Source organism: Engraulis encrasicolus, chromosome 12 (genome assembly GCF_034702125.1).
Source record: "Engraulis encrasicolus isolate BLACKSEA-1 chromosome 12, IST_EnEncr_1.0, whole genome shotgun sequence".
Classification (NCBI taxonomy): domain Eukaryota; kingdom Metazoa; phylum Chordata; class Actinopteri; order Clupeiformes; family Engraulidae; genus Engraulis; species Engraulis encrasicolus.
The window spans coordinates 33,001,712-33,015,628 of record NC_085868.1 but is presented as its reverse complement, the minus strand read 5'-3'; the positions used below and the strand labels follow the sequence as shown (position 1 = coordinate 33,015,628).

Sequence of the window (13,917 nt, the reverse complement as noted above, 5' to 3'; positions counted from 1 at the left end):
AACGATTAATTTCATAAATAGAGGCAGTTCAATGTGCTTAAAAAAAAGATGTGAGAATTCAGGCACACACACACACACACACACACACACACACACACACACACACACACACACACACACACACACACACACACACACACACACACACACACACACACACACACACACACACACACACACACACACACACACACACACGCACAACCCCCCTCTTCTTTTGCCATCCCATCTATTGGCTGTCATCATGCTATCATGCATCGTGATAGGCCGACGGTCGCGTCACTCACAGCGGCTGGGCGGGCTGATGTCCATGAGCGAGAGCGTGGTGGCGGAGGTACTGGGGGCCGAGTTGGGCGCCGCTGGCGGCTGGGGGCTGGGCTCGATGTCGGAGCCCCGTCGCCTCCTGAACCCCCCACCACCTCCTCCTCCACCACCACCTCCTCCTCCTCCTCCTCCACCACCTCCTCCTCCAGGCTCGTCCAGCTCGGGGCTGAAGATGCTGCTGCCGCTGCTGGTGCTGGGGGACTGCTGCTCCACGGGGCTGAAGCTGACCGGCGAGCGCACGCCCTGGCCCTGCGTACGCCGCGCACGCGGGAACGTCTTGCGGCCTAGAGAGGAGAGGAGGAGAGGAGAAGACCACAATGACGTGTAAGTAGTGTGTGTGCATGCGCGTCTTAAGGTCTGTGCAGGAGGAGGTGGGAGAATGAGTGTGGGGACATGTGTGTGACGGCGATGTTTCTCTGTGTGTGTGTGTGTTGAGTTGTGTGGGAGGTGTGTGTGGGAGGTGTGTGTGTATGTGTGTGTGTGTGTGTGTGTGTGTGTTGAGTTGTGTGGGAGGTGTGTGTGGGAGGTGTGTGTGGGAGGTGTGTAATGGGGAGAAACAAATCAGCAAGGCACACAACAAAAATATAGTACTCCATGCATTTGAAATGTTCCATGGGAGAATTTCAAGTTGCGAAATGTGAGTATGTGAGTGTGTGTGTGTGTGATTCCTCACCATCGCTATAGTCCTGCAGGCCAAAGGGGACGTGGTATCGGCGAGGATATGTGCCGCCCTTCCCAGACTTCTCAAAGACCGGGATGTCATATTCTACACACACAGACACAGGATGCACAAACAGTGTTCAACCCAGGGATGCCATACTCAAACACAGAAGTGGAAGTGGAATCATGTTGAATCTACCCAGGCCTAGTTGCAAGAGGCGCCAATGGGATGCACCCATTTATTTATTTACTTAATATTTATTTCTGCAATCTTTGACTAAGTAACCCGGCATACAGTCCTAGGAAAAAGTTTGTACACCCTTTGAAATTTCGTATATTTCTGTCAAAATTGGTCATAAAACATGGTCTGATCTTCCCAGAAATCATAAGAAGGAACAATCAGAGTCTGATTTAACTAATCCCACCCAAACATTTACATGTCATCATATTTAATTGGCCATAAGATGTAAACATTCACAGGAGAGCAAGGCATGAGTAAGTACACCCTTTTTCCTATGACTGTAACTTCGCATAGCTTGTGACTTTTATCAAACTGTTTAAGCACATTGAGCTGCATGTGTTGCATGAATTGTGATATAAAATGAAAATGATCATTACCCTAATTCTAAAACAGTACATATCGGTACCACTAAGTTAGTGCAGAAATACATAGAATAGTGTACCACACACCACAAAAGGATTCCACATAGCCTCAAAAGCAACAATCCAGTGACGTGGATGTCAAATCACAGTAAATGTCACACTTCAAGCTAGTGTTGCACCGATACCGATACCAGTATTGGCCGGTGCCCCGATATTGCACTAAAATGGTGGTATTGGCGAGTACAAATAGGACACCTATACCATTTACAGATGCTCGTATGACACTTGAACGCAGCCTTGATCTTAGTTATTCTATATCAGAGATACTTAAAAAGTGTTAAATGTTCTACTGGATTCACTTTGTACAGTATTAATCTTTTTCCCGTTTCACAAAGGTAGGCAGCAGCCCGACAAAGTTAAATACATTTCAAACAGAGTAGTATCTGTATAGTATTTGTATCGGCCGATACTGCACAGTCGGGTATCGGGGCCACAAAATCAGTGCAACACTACTTCAAGCTCAACCTGTTGTGCTCATTAGAATCGGATAAGTCAGATAATAAACATCTGTAGTTTTATCCTGCTTTAGTTTTATCCTATTATCTGACACCATTCATGTGTCTTGATCCTTCAAGCGGGAGGAGCCTCGTCATGATATGCAACAGGAGCAGACTGAAAACCACTATAACAAGTCCGACAGGTGGATAAAGATGTGTCCGTCTATGCACTCTGCCGCCTTGTTTACACAGGAGGGAATTACAATTTAGAGAATGAGTTTCAGAATGTTGGACAGACAGACAGACCGAACGAGCGATGAATGGACATACCCTCTTATAGAGATGCTAGGATGCATCTAAAAAGGCTAGGCCAGGCCAGAGCGTTCTGATGCTGTGTGGTGATTCATGGATGTGCAGTGATTCATGGATGAAACGCACATGGGCCATTGACACCTGGCCAGACTGGCTATTACTCAAGACACCTCGTAAAACTGCACAATACGTGCAGTGACACACATCTTTAGATAGTCATGGGTGTTGAAAACAAAAAAGAAGTTTACGCTAAATGAAAAGAGGGAATATGTCTACACTATTATACTATCATACTGAAAATACATTTCACTGACGTTACTTGTACAATGTTTTGCCTACATGGCCTTTGTCGTCAGGCATTATGCTGATAATATACGTGTAATTATTTGTGGGGAAGCAGACAGGGGCTGGTGAGAGACAAAGGGGTCAGTTGTCTCGGGCCCAGTGATCCGAGGGCCCCGGAATTGGGACTCCATTACATTGTATGTAGTGAATGGGGGGGACTTTGTCCTGGGCCCAATCAAAACTGCCAGCGGCCCTGATTCTTCACCCCACCTCTGTAGACACCCATCACCGTAAATGGGTCCTTTGTCAGAACTCAGCCTATTGTTCTAGCGCCAAATGGGTGTAATAACTCATCGCTACATTGACAAACCAGTTTGTCTTGCCCCACTTATATTGGACACATATACGCAGTTGCAGACAGAGAGGCAAAGGAAACCATTGCCAGGGCAAATTAGCAAGCACACTGCCAACCTGAACGCTTTGACCGGAGAGTCGGTAAATGTAAAAATATAAATAAATGTATAAATGTAAAAATAACAATAATTTAAAAAAAACCAAAAAAAAACCAAAGGCAAGCGTTTTACACAGCACAGTGTATAGAGAGCTCATACCCAGTGCTCAGACAGCTCTCTCAAACTAGTACACATTACTACTACCATTGTTTTTATCACCTGGAAAACCGTTTTTACTGGTGTGTGCACCATAACTTTGTATGTCTTATGTAATTGAGAGATGAATGATGTGATGAATGGTGTGAATACAGAGAATCATTCATTCATTCATTCATTCATAACTCTCAAACGTCAAGTGAGCAAACAACCTGCCAGCCAACCAGGGCCGTAACTAGACATCTTCATATACAGAGGTCAAATAATGCTTCAAACACTTCAGTCAAACTCGCTGTTATCATTAATCACTGCCTTGAGGATAAATGGGAGTGGCGTATACAGACTGAATTTACCATTGTGGATTATATATCGATTGTAATCATAATAAAATGTTACATTCCTGAAAAAAAAAATACAGAGGACATGACCTCCGTGTCCTCAATGGTAGTTACGGCCAAGCAGCCAACTCAGCCAACTCTTTTTCGATTCTCTCTTAGTTGCTCTGACAGCGGTGCTGTTCAGTTGTCGTGGATCGATAGGAGGGCTGATGCTGCTAACGCTGCACAACGCAGGACAATGCAGTCCTGCTCACTGCAATGCAAACCTACTGTACACAGATAGGCAGTTCCCATAGCCAAGCGTAATGAGCGTCTTTCAAATGCCTCGGCGTACTACTTGACAGTGCAACAACAAAATACTGATTCCAATAACAAATGTTTTTAGATGCCTCCTCGTTTTTAGATGCCTCCTCTGTCTGAAACGCATTCTTTAAATTGTAATTCCCTCCTGTGTCCACAAGGCGTGCATAGACTGATGTATCTTTGTCCGTCTTTGGTTCATTGATTTTCTACTCAGGAAACACAGAGAATAGGTAGGGTGTCCCTCTCAACCAGACTTATATACTGCATTTATAGCCAATAGAGGGTGGAAAAGCAAAGTGGCTTTCATTAGGTCACAAGTTCATGAACCACTGCAACTGCTTTGAAAACATTACTCAAAAACAGGTTAATGTTGGCCGAGTGGTTTGTCATGCAGTTACAGCGCCGCAACACCAGTCATTTGGCAATGCTTCTGTAAAGGGGGACAGGGTGCGGCTATGTGGCGATGGCTCACCTGGGAAGTCCTGGTGGTTGTCGGGGTAACTCTGTGCGCGGGGCATCCGGGACTTGGGGTAGCTGTCACTGTGGGTGGGACAGGAAGACACAAGACAGGAGCGATGAGACACAGACAGCAGGGTGGAGCAGGTAAGCCAGAGGGAAAACAAACATCATCAACTCCTGACTGCAGCACACAGGATACGTTTTCCTGTTATTTTATTGCGGTGCAAGGCAAGCATGACTAATGTTTCAACGCAGAGCGTCTTCTTCAGACACTAGACGGAAGTAAAAAAAACTTGCTAGCTTTTCTTGCAAATGCAGAAAACACATTTGCAGAATCCCCTTGCGGACTACTTGAGGCATCTCACAGACTACCAGGGCTCCCTGGACCACACTGCACCACTGGTCTAAGGGAAGACTGAGCTCACCTTTCTAAGAACTCACCTGTCTAAGGGGCTGTCGAGAGAGGGACAACTCCCCGAAGCAGAGTTCTCAGGACTGCTCATAGACAACGGGTCCAGCATCTAGAAAGCAAACAGGGGAAATGGGGAGAGAAAAGGGATGTAGCATAGACAGGGAGAGACAGGGAGAAGAAGAGTCAGTGAGTACTGCACCAATAAATCTAGAAATGCAATCAGAGTGCAGACCCCCGCAAAGGAAGCTGATTGATAGAACATTTGAGCCATTTCAGTCAGAGTTAGAAGCTGGAATGTCAAAATTCACCCTAAGCCGCAATGGGGAAGAATCTTTAAAAAAATCCTGGATCCGAATCGTGATCCGGATCACCACCAAAAATGTAATCACTTGTTCATTTTGCCATTTCCAGCAGCTCCACAAAATTTCTCATCAAAATCCATGCACAACTTCCTGAGTTATCCTGCTGACAGACAAACCAACCCAAACGAAAACACAAGTACCAAGTTTGCTGTGACACTAAAATGAGTGTCTATGATGCATGGATCCAAGTGGATGGATTGACTCACACAAAAGCAAAGTAAAAGGTTAGGAGGTGCTACAGGTAAGACCATGCATCATTTGAAATCCCACAAAGCAGCAGAGAGGCCACTGAGTTCATTTGTCACTCATTCCGCATGCAAGATGGCAACATGCACACCTTTTGCTCAGCCAAAAACCCTGCCCTCACTTATTCCAATTAGTTAGGCCGACATCATGACTGACAAGCAATCCCAGCATGACTCACGCAAAGTCTGTGTGTGTGTGTGTGTGTGTGTGTGTGCGCGTGCGTGCGTGCGTGCGTACTTTTTTCTCATGTGTGGTTGTGCACTTTAACATGGTGTTCAAGCTGAGTTCGGGCAACTTTCTGGGGAGACTCGCGAAGACTTGCTAGTGATGTTGGCTATGATTATGTCCTCTTTTGAAAGTCGCTTTGGTTATAAAGCGTCTGCCAAATGCAATGTAATCCATGGCTAGAGCCTTCCAATGTACCTGCTTTGAGTGTGAGTGTGAGTGTGTGTGTGCCAACGTGTGTGTTTGTACCTGGTCCATGCTCATATGAACTCGTGTGTGTGTGTGTGTGTGTGTGTGTGTGTGTGTGTGTGTGTGTGTGTGTGTGTGTGTGTTTGTGTGTTTGTGTGTGCAGGGCTGGACTGGGATCTGAAAAGGACCCGGGCACTTTTTGACACCTGAGGGCCCAGCGCCTAAGCCTCTATCGGTGTTTATATATATTTTTTTTATGATTTTTTTTTTAATTATTATTATTTTTATTTTTTATAGATAGATTATAGATTCATGTCATTGTTACACATAGCCTATTCTTGCCCACTGGAAAAAGCTGCTGTGAACCCTCATGGTCCCTTCATCCTACCTCTAAAGTTCTGAGTATGTGGGGGTAGGAGATAGAGAGAAGAGCACAATTAACTTTACTCTTAAGTAAAGAAAGCAAGAAATGTAATTTCAAATTCTTTGTATGACCAGTGCATGTAAAGAAATTGACAATAAAACCTACTTGACTTGACTTGACTTGACAATTAACTTTACTCTTGATTAAAAGCCCTGGCCAGTAAATCTCAAATTCTCAAAGCAAAAAAAGTATTCATACCATTTTACACACACACACACACACACACACCAAACAAAGAACCTAGGATTGTCATTAAGTCTGACAGAGTGGAGTATTGTTTTCGGACACTTGCCATTTTTTCACCACAGCAAAACCAAGTGACCGCTTCGTATTGCTTAGGCTTCCAACATACACATTGCCAAAACAAAGTTACGCTACCATGTTTCACAGCAGGTTATGTAATAAAGTGAGCGGCTGCGTAGCCAGCGATTCCCAAACAGTAGCACGCGGCGGCGTCTTGTCCATCTGACTACCATGCAACTATTCATTCAGATGTCTTGTTAATGACGTGACATGCCATTGCAGAAGCAACAGATTACAAAAAACATCATCGTTGCACAAGCAGTAGAGTGAAAAAATACAACATGAGATATTTGTTGGATAGGCGAAAGGGAAAGGGGGATGCCGTAACACGGAATTACAAGACAGCACTTGTCCTTGTGACAGCTGACACGTCAAGAGGAATGGAAGATTATGCTGGCTCAACAATCCAAGAAAAGTTTATGAAAACAAACCAAATGGGTACATATTTGTGACTGATTTGAGCGAGTGGGGAGAGAGTGTCAGGCAATAAATGGGGGAAACACCGAAGTAGCTACCTAGGCCTACAGTAATCTGGTAGCCAGCGGGTACTCGCAGTTCTGGAGAGGACAGGGCACTAGCACAACTTAAACAGCACATCATCACGAGAACAGCTCAAGACAAATGAAAGAGTTTTTTATGCTGGCGAAACATTACAAGAGAAGGGCATGGAAGTGTCTCAAAATGGGTAGCCTACATGTTTGAATTGTGACTAATTTGATAAAGTCAGGATGACAACTTGGTCTCAGACAATAGGAAACGAAACGCCGAACGCATAGCTAACACCAGCGATGGGTAAGGGGGTAGTTTGGCTATGCATTGGCTACTTGCCTATCGGGTGTGTTGGGGGTGAAAGCTAACCTGAATTTCTCCCTGGGTAACGTCTTATATACCGTCTCCTCCTCCTCTTTTCTTCCCCTGCTCGAACCATCTCCTACACCTCCTCTTCATTCTGCACCTGTGCACTCGCGGCCACAGCCCCACTGTCTGTCCCAACCTGAGATCGAGCTGTCTGGCAGTGGTTCCCCATCTCCGGGCCGAAACATGAGCGCGAGCTTAGGCTATGCTGTTAGTTTTAAATAAGTCAGTGATTTTAGCACATTTTGTTGCTTCCTCTAAGTTTCTGCTTTCACATTTTCTTGCGCTTGTCATAACCACTCTTTTCTTTCTCCATTTTGCGTCCTCTCTGTCGTCCAGTTTTAACAGCATAACCAGTCAAATACATTTGAGGTGATGATGAGCTTTGTCAAAAGAGGGCCAGTAGGGAGGGGCGGGCCTTCGAGAACCAAAGCATTTCATTGGACTAGCACAATGTGCATCAAGACAAGCATCCAATGGGCTCTGATGTGTCTTTTTTTTACATTCGCAGACAAAAAAAGAAAATATATATTTTATTATTATTATTTCTGGCCCTCAGAGGGCCCGAGACGCGCGAGGGCCCACCGGGATTTGCCCGGTACGCCAGATGGCCAGTCCAGCCCTGTGTGTGTGTGTGTGTGTGTGTGTGTGTGTGTGCCAGTACCTGATCCATGCTCTCGGGGATGAACTCCCCTTCGCTGTTGATGCTGGTGAAGGAGCCGTTCCTGGCCACCTGCTGTAGGGCGTCAGGGATGTAGCCAGGGGGAGGGGAACTGCGGTCTGTAGAACCTGGAGGGGGGTGCATGGCAGAGCAGGCGAGAGAGAGAGAGAGAGAGAGAGAGAGAGAGAGAGAGAGAGAGAGAGAGAGAGAGAGAGAGAGAGAGAGAGAGAGAGAGAGAGAAAGAGAGAGAAAGAAAGAAAGAAAGAAAGAAAGAAAGAAAGAAAGAAAGAAAGAAAGAAAGAGAGAGAGAGAGAGAGAGAGAGAGAGAGAGAGAGAGAGATGAAGAAGTGAGAGCAGGAGAGAGAGATGAAGAAGTGAGAGCAGGAGAGAGAGAGTAAAGGAGAGATGAAACACTGATTTAACGAAGCTTCCATATCAACTAAATAAAGCTGGAGATGTATGTGAGGCTACGTATGTGTGGGAGTAATAGAAAGAGATGCGAACAGAGAGAAACAGCCCGAGAGCGTACCTCTGAAGTCCGTGTTGTCCAGGCTCTCGTGAGATGGCAGCAGATCCATACTGGACACAGAGTTCTGGAATGAGACCAGAAAAAAAGTTTGACTGTAATGACTACAGACCTCCATGGTCCATTCCCGTTACGCTATGTACAGTGGTGGTCATATATTTACAGACCCCAGTAGAATATTTAGTTCTTTAGCCATTTTTCAGAGAACATGAATGATGCCAACAATCTTTGCTTATGACCATTGTATAAATGAAGCCATCTATTGGAAAGAAACTGGTTTTAGTAAAAAAATAAAAAATAAAAAAAAACAACAGAAATTACCCAAATAAGCTTGATCATAAGTTTACATACCCTGGTGATTGAGGCTGATAACATTAATACATTAATACAAAATCTTCACTTGTGAGCTGTTGTCTTGTGATTTGATTGTGCATAAAAGGTCAATGAGTTGCTGGACTCTTGAGATAATCTTGCATTCCTCAAGTCAGTGCTTCACTACAGTTTCATGTTCTACATCATGAACAAAGCAAAAGATAGGGACAGATAATTGAACTCTATGGAACAGGAAAGGCACATAAAAAGCATCAAACAAATTCAGAATTTAAATTGGAACTGTTGAAATTTAAATTCAGAAGTGCAATATGAAGGCTTTGGTTGGAATCAAGCCAAATGCAGGTGAATCAAATACAATCTCATCCATAATTTCGAGGGAAATTGTTCAGGAGGCATAGGAACACCAAAAATAACTTCAGGTGAAATACAGGACAACATGAAAAACTGTTTCAAGCTGTACAGCAAAGAGGCACTTGAAGAAAGATGGGCTGTTAGGCGTTGCTAGGAGAACGCCATTACCACAAAAATGCCACATGTTATTTTGCTTATGATACACCAAATAGCATCAAGTTGGTTTTATTGTCAATTTCTTTACATGCACTGGTCATACAAAGAATTAGTGAGAGCATAGTGACATAGTGGCACAAAGCCTAGGACAAAGTCATGTGGAAAAATGAAATCAATATGGAACTTTTTTCAGCTACTATTAACACTACATTTGGAGAACAGTCAACGTGACCTATGATGAAAGTTACACCATCCCGTCTGAAACATGGTGATGGACCACTGGTGTCATGGGGAGTTATGAGTTACAATTGCACCGTACTTTTGGTCCATACTCATAGAATGATGAATACATAACCCTCTGAGAAATACTGGAGGAGGAAACCTGACACTCATCATCCTTGAAGCTGCACACGAGCCATTGTTTGAGCATGCCAACTTGACAATAATCCAAAATAGAAAGCCAAGTCAACCCGTCATTACCTTCAGAAAAAATAAAATAAAGGTTGTTGAGCGACCATCTCATTCTTCTGATCTCAACATTATTGAGCCACTCAGGGGGCTCAAACTATGAGGCTCCAGCAAGACACTCAAAGATACTATAGGACACAACCATTCTGCCAGCAAGAATGGGCTGTTTTGCCATCTGAGAAAATTAAGAGCCTTATCCACAACTACCACAAATGATTTAAAGCAGTCACCTACGTTAAACGGAGCAGTATACAGCATCAGAAACTAGGGTATGTAAACTTTTGATCAGGGTAATTTGGGTTGTTAGTGTTGGGATTCTAATTTTGACAACACATTTTAGAACACAGAGGGTTGCTAATAAATGTCTTAAGCCAGTCACTAGCAATGAGTGAAAAAGGGGTTTTGTGTAATCCTTTATATTCTATGAGAAATCGCTAAGAAAGCATATATCCTGCAAGGTATGCATGTAAACATATGACTACTACTGTATATACCAAGCGCGACCTACACTACCTGAGCAGTCATTATTTGTAAATGCCTAAAGCGACCAAAGCGAATTCGCTAGGAGCGAGTGCTTATGAAGGCCCGGGTAGTATCCCCCACGTCCATGTATGAACAACTGAAGTTAACAGTTAGCATTGGACCAATAGCACTGGAGGTACATATCGAGAGGATTTGCAGATATCAACTGCTGCAACACTGAGGATACATTCAATGACAATGTATGCATTAGGGATGGGCATTAAATAAGTATCGAGCATTTTGTTGAGGAATTACAAATATAGACTCCCAGCTGCCTGACAAACAGGCTTTCACCATCAGCCCATAATAGCAGCAATGGCATATGTACTAATGTTAAGCTATTGGTAATGTAAGATTGCATCAGATGAGGCTGACTACTACGCCACTCTTGGTTACGACACACACACACACACACTAACACACACACACACACACACACACACACACACACACACACACACACACACACACACACACACACACACACACACACACACACACACACACACTAACACACACACACATACACGTAAGGAGTTTCTTGGCGCCATCCACTGACAGCATGCAATGGTACACATGAGAGGTTTGTATAACAGTAATGTAAACAGACTGTGAAAGCCTGCATAGAAATGCACACAGGCGGGCAGATCAGATAACCGATGACCTTACAGCAACTGTGCTATGAAACTCGGACACACCACCAAGTAAGGTAAAGGGCTGGTGAGTTAGCTCAGTCAGTTGAGGAATTAACTACTGGGTACTTGATTTCTGAACCTAGGACTATCATAAGCAAGTGTGTGTGTATGTGTGTGTGTGTGTGTGCGTACGTGTACGTGTGCGTGTGCGTGTGTTCTGACCTGTGATGAGTTCTGCAGCACCAGCAGGATCTTCAGGCTCTTCATGTGGACGCTGCGATCCAACAGCTCCACGGCCTTGTCCAGGTCATCCTGAGTGGTCAACGGGATCACCAGCTGAGAGAGAGAGAGAGAGAGAATGAGAGAGAGAGAGAGAATGAGAGAGAGAGAGAGAGAGAGAGAGAGAGAGAGAATGAGAGAGAGAGAGAGAATGAGAGAGAGAGAGAGAATGAGAGAGAGAGAGAGAGAGAGAGAGAGAGAGAGAGAGAGAGAGAGAGAGAGAGGGAGAGGGATTAGTATAAATGGTTTAAACAAGAAGAGAGAGAGAAAGAGGGGGGGGGGGAGAGAGAAGGAGAGGGTGTGTGAGATGAAAGAGAGGAAATGATTGTAAATGGTTGAAAAATGATTAAGACTGAGATGAAGCAAGAGTGTGTGTGTGTGTGTGTGTGTGTGTGTCTATTGTCTGCAATGGTGATGCGTAACCGCAGAGATACACCAGCGGCGACGCGATTCAAGCGACAGAGTGTAGCAGCAAGCGATACGAGAGATTGAGGAGACTAGAGTATGTCCGTACAGGCAGAAGGCAAAGCATTCAAGCATTCCCATTGGCTGTGGTCACTGACCTCTATACAGTCATTGGCTGTCGCGGCTTGTCGCCGAACCGCGTCATAGAAAGTTGAAAAGATTTCAACTTCAAATTGTCGCGCTCGTCGCGCAAATCGCTCTAGTCTCCAGAATCGCTTTTGTCTCTCGACTCAATACAAAGTCAATTACTTCCGTCGCTCGACTCGCTGGGATCGCCGCTGGTGTATTTCTGCGGTAAGCTGTTGTGAGGGGGGGAGTGACAGACATCGAGAGAGAGAGAGAGAGAGAGAGAGAGAGAGAGAGAGAGAGAGAGAGAGAGAGAGAGAGAGAGTGTGCGCGCGCGCATGTGTGTGTGTGTGTGTTGTCTGCGATGGTGGTGGGTAGGCTAGCTGAGGCTGAGCTGACCTCGTTGTTGGTGTAGTGCAGGTCCATCGTCTGACCAAAGGCCACCTTGGCCTTAGAGCTCAGGTCATCCAGGCGCAGGGGCCGAGGGAATTGCAGAATCCTGAAGACGGGAAGAGGAGGAGGAGGAAGAGGAGGAGGAGGAGGAGGAGGGATGCAGAGGAGAAGAATTGCAGAGGAGGAAAAGGAGGAGAGATGAAGAGAAGGAATGAGACGAGGAATGGAGAGGAGGAGGAGGAAGAGCAGGAGAGATGGATAGGAGGAGAAGGAGAAAGATGAGGAAGATGAGGAGGGAGAAGAGGAGGAGGAGGAATGGAGGAGGAAGAGAGGGAAGATGAGGGGGAAGGAAGAAGAGGAGGAGAGAGGGAAGGGATGGAGAAGAGGAGGAGGAAGAGGAAGATGAGGATAGAGGAAGAGGGATGGAGAAGAGGAGGAGGAAGACACAATCACAAACACGTGAGAATGACATACAAGACACAGGTGAGACAAGGGACAGGTAAGTGATATGTGATATCAAGTCACAATGAGAGAGAGCATAAGAAAAATATCTGCACATCATAGAGCTTCCAATCAAGTTCTTTTAATTGACATTTCTGGCCATTCAGGCGGCCATTTCTCCCTTTTCCTTTCTCTCTGACAAATTATTGCAATTCTTGCCTGCCTGCCTGCATGTTACTCCACCTGCAGTGTTTTGAATCATTCACAGGGGGCGCGGGGTTGTGCACACGCACACACACGCGCACGCGCACGCGCACGCGCGCACACACACACACACACACACACACACGCACACGCACACGCACACGCACACGCACACGCACACACACACACACACACACACGCACGCACGCACGCACGCACGCGCACACACACACGCACAGCGTTGACCTAAGGCAGTGGTTCCCAACCTTTTTCTTAAGGGACCCATGTTTTTACTATTGTAAGCTTTGGTGACCCAACCATGCGAGCGCCCGTACGAGACGGAGTCACAAGATGCCCTCTGTTTCCTGCGAAAACTAATTTTAGTTATTTTATTCCTCAATTCGTCTTTGGTCAAATATAGAATAAATGTTTAATGTAGCATTTGCAATATGTTGCTTCTATGCATTTATTAGTGAAATGCTTTGTCTTTTATTCAACATGGGCTATATATATTTAAAATGAAACCCCTTAAAATCAAGAGGGCTCCGCGACCCCCTGTGGATCTTTGGCGACCCATAAGGTGGGTCCCGACCCATAGGTTGGGAACCACTGACCTAAGGGACAGCTTGCCATCTTTGCCTGCCTTTGTAACATGAAGGCAGAGGACGCTTTGGCAACAATGCACTTCAACAGAATCTTGCTAAAAGGTGACAGAGAAAACAAAAACATTGGATTTCCAATCCTCACCTCTTCTCCCCCCTGTACTCAAACTTCACCCGAACGTCATTCTGCAAAATCACAAGGAGAAAAAAAAAGCAAGATGAATGCGTTGAATAAACAAGTTCAATTCAAGTGGTCAGTGTGGTGTTCGGTGCAAGGCTTTTCATTGTTCTTGAAAACAATAGTACAAGGTGTTTGTGCATGGGTACCCAACCAATCATACAAATTAATTTTGTATAGCACTCAATTCCAACTACCCAAAGAACTTTGCATTCACACACACACAAACATT

At 45.0% G+C, this 13,917-nt stretch overlaps 1 protein-coding gene across 1 annotated transcript in view; it reads right to left on the bottom strand.

Moving 5' to 3' along the window:
* map3k2 (mitogen-activated protein kinase kinase kinase 2) overlaps positions 1-13,917 on the bottom strand; it is a 30,505-nt gene that overhangs the window by 7,744 nt on the left and 8,844 nt on the right. Inside the window, exons 4-12 of the mRNA XM_063212063.1 lie at positions 13,653-13,693; positions 12,267-12,366; positions 11,280-11,393; positions 8,596-8,659; positions 8,070-8,194; positions 4,831-4,910; positions 4,403-4,470; positions 998-1,090; positions 288-608 (exon numbers count right to left, since the gene is read on the bottom strand). Coding sequence (XP_063068133.1) covers positions 288-608; positions 998-1,090; positions 4,403-4,470; positions 4,831-4,910; positions 8,070-8,194; positions 8,596-8,659; positions 11,280-11,393; positions 12,267-12,366; positions 13,653-13,693 — 1,006 coding nt within the window. The remainder of the gene's footprint in view (positions 1-287; positions 609-997; positions 1,091-4,402; positions 4,471-4,830; positions 4,911-8,069; positions 8,195-8,595; positions 8,660-11,279; positions 11,394-12,266; positions 12,367-13,652; positions 13,694-13,917) is intronic.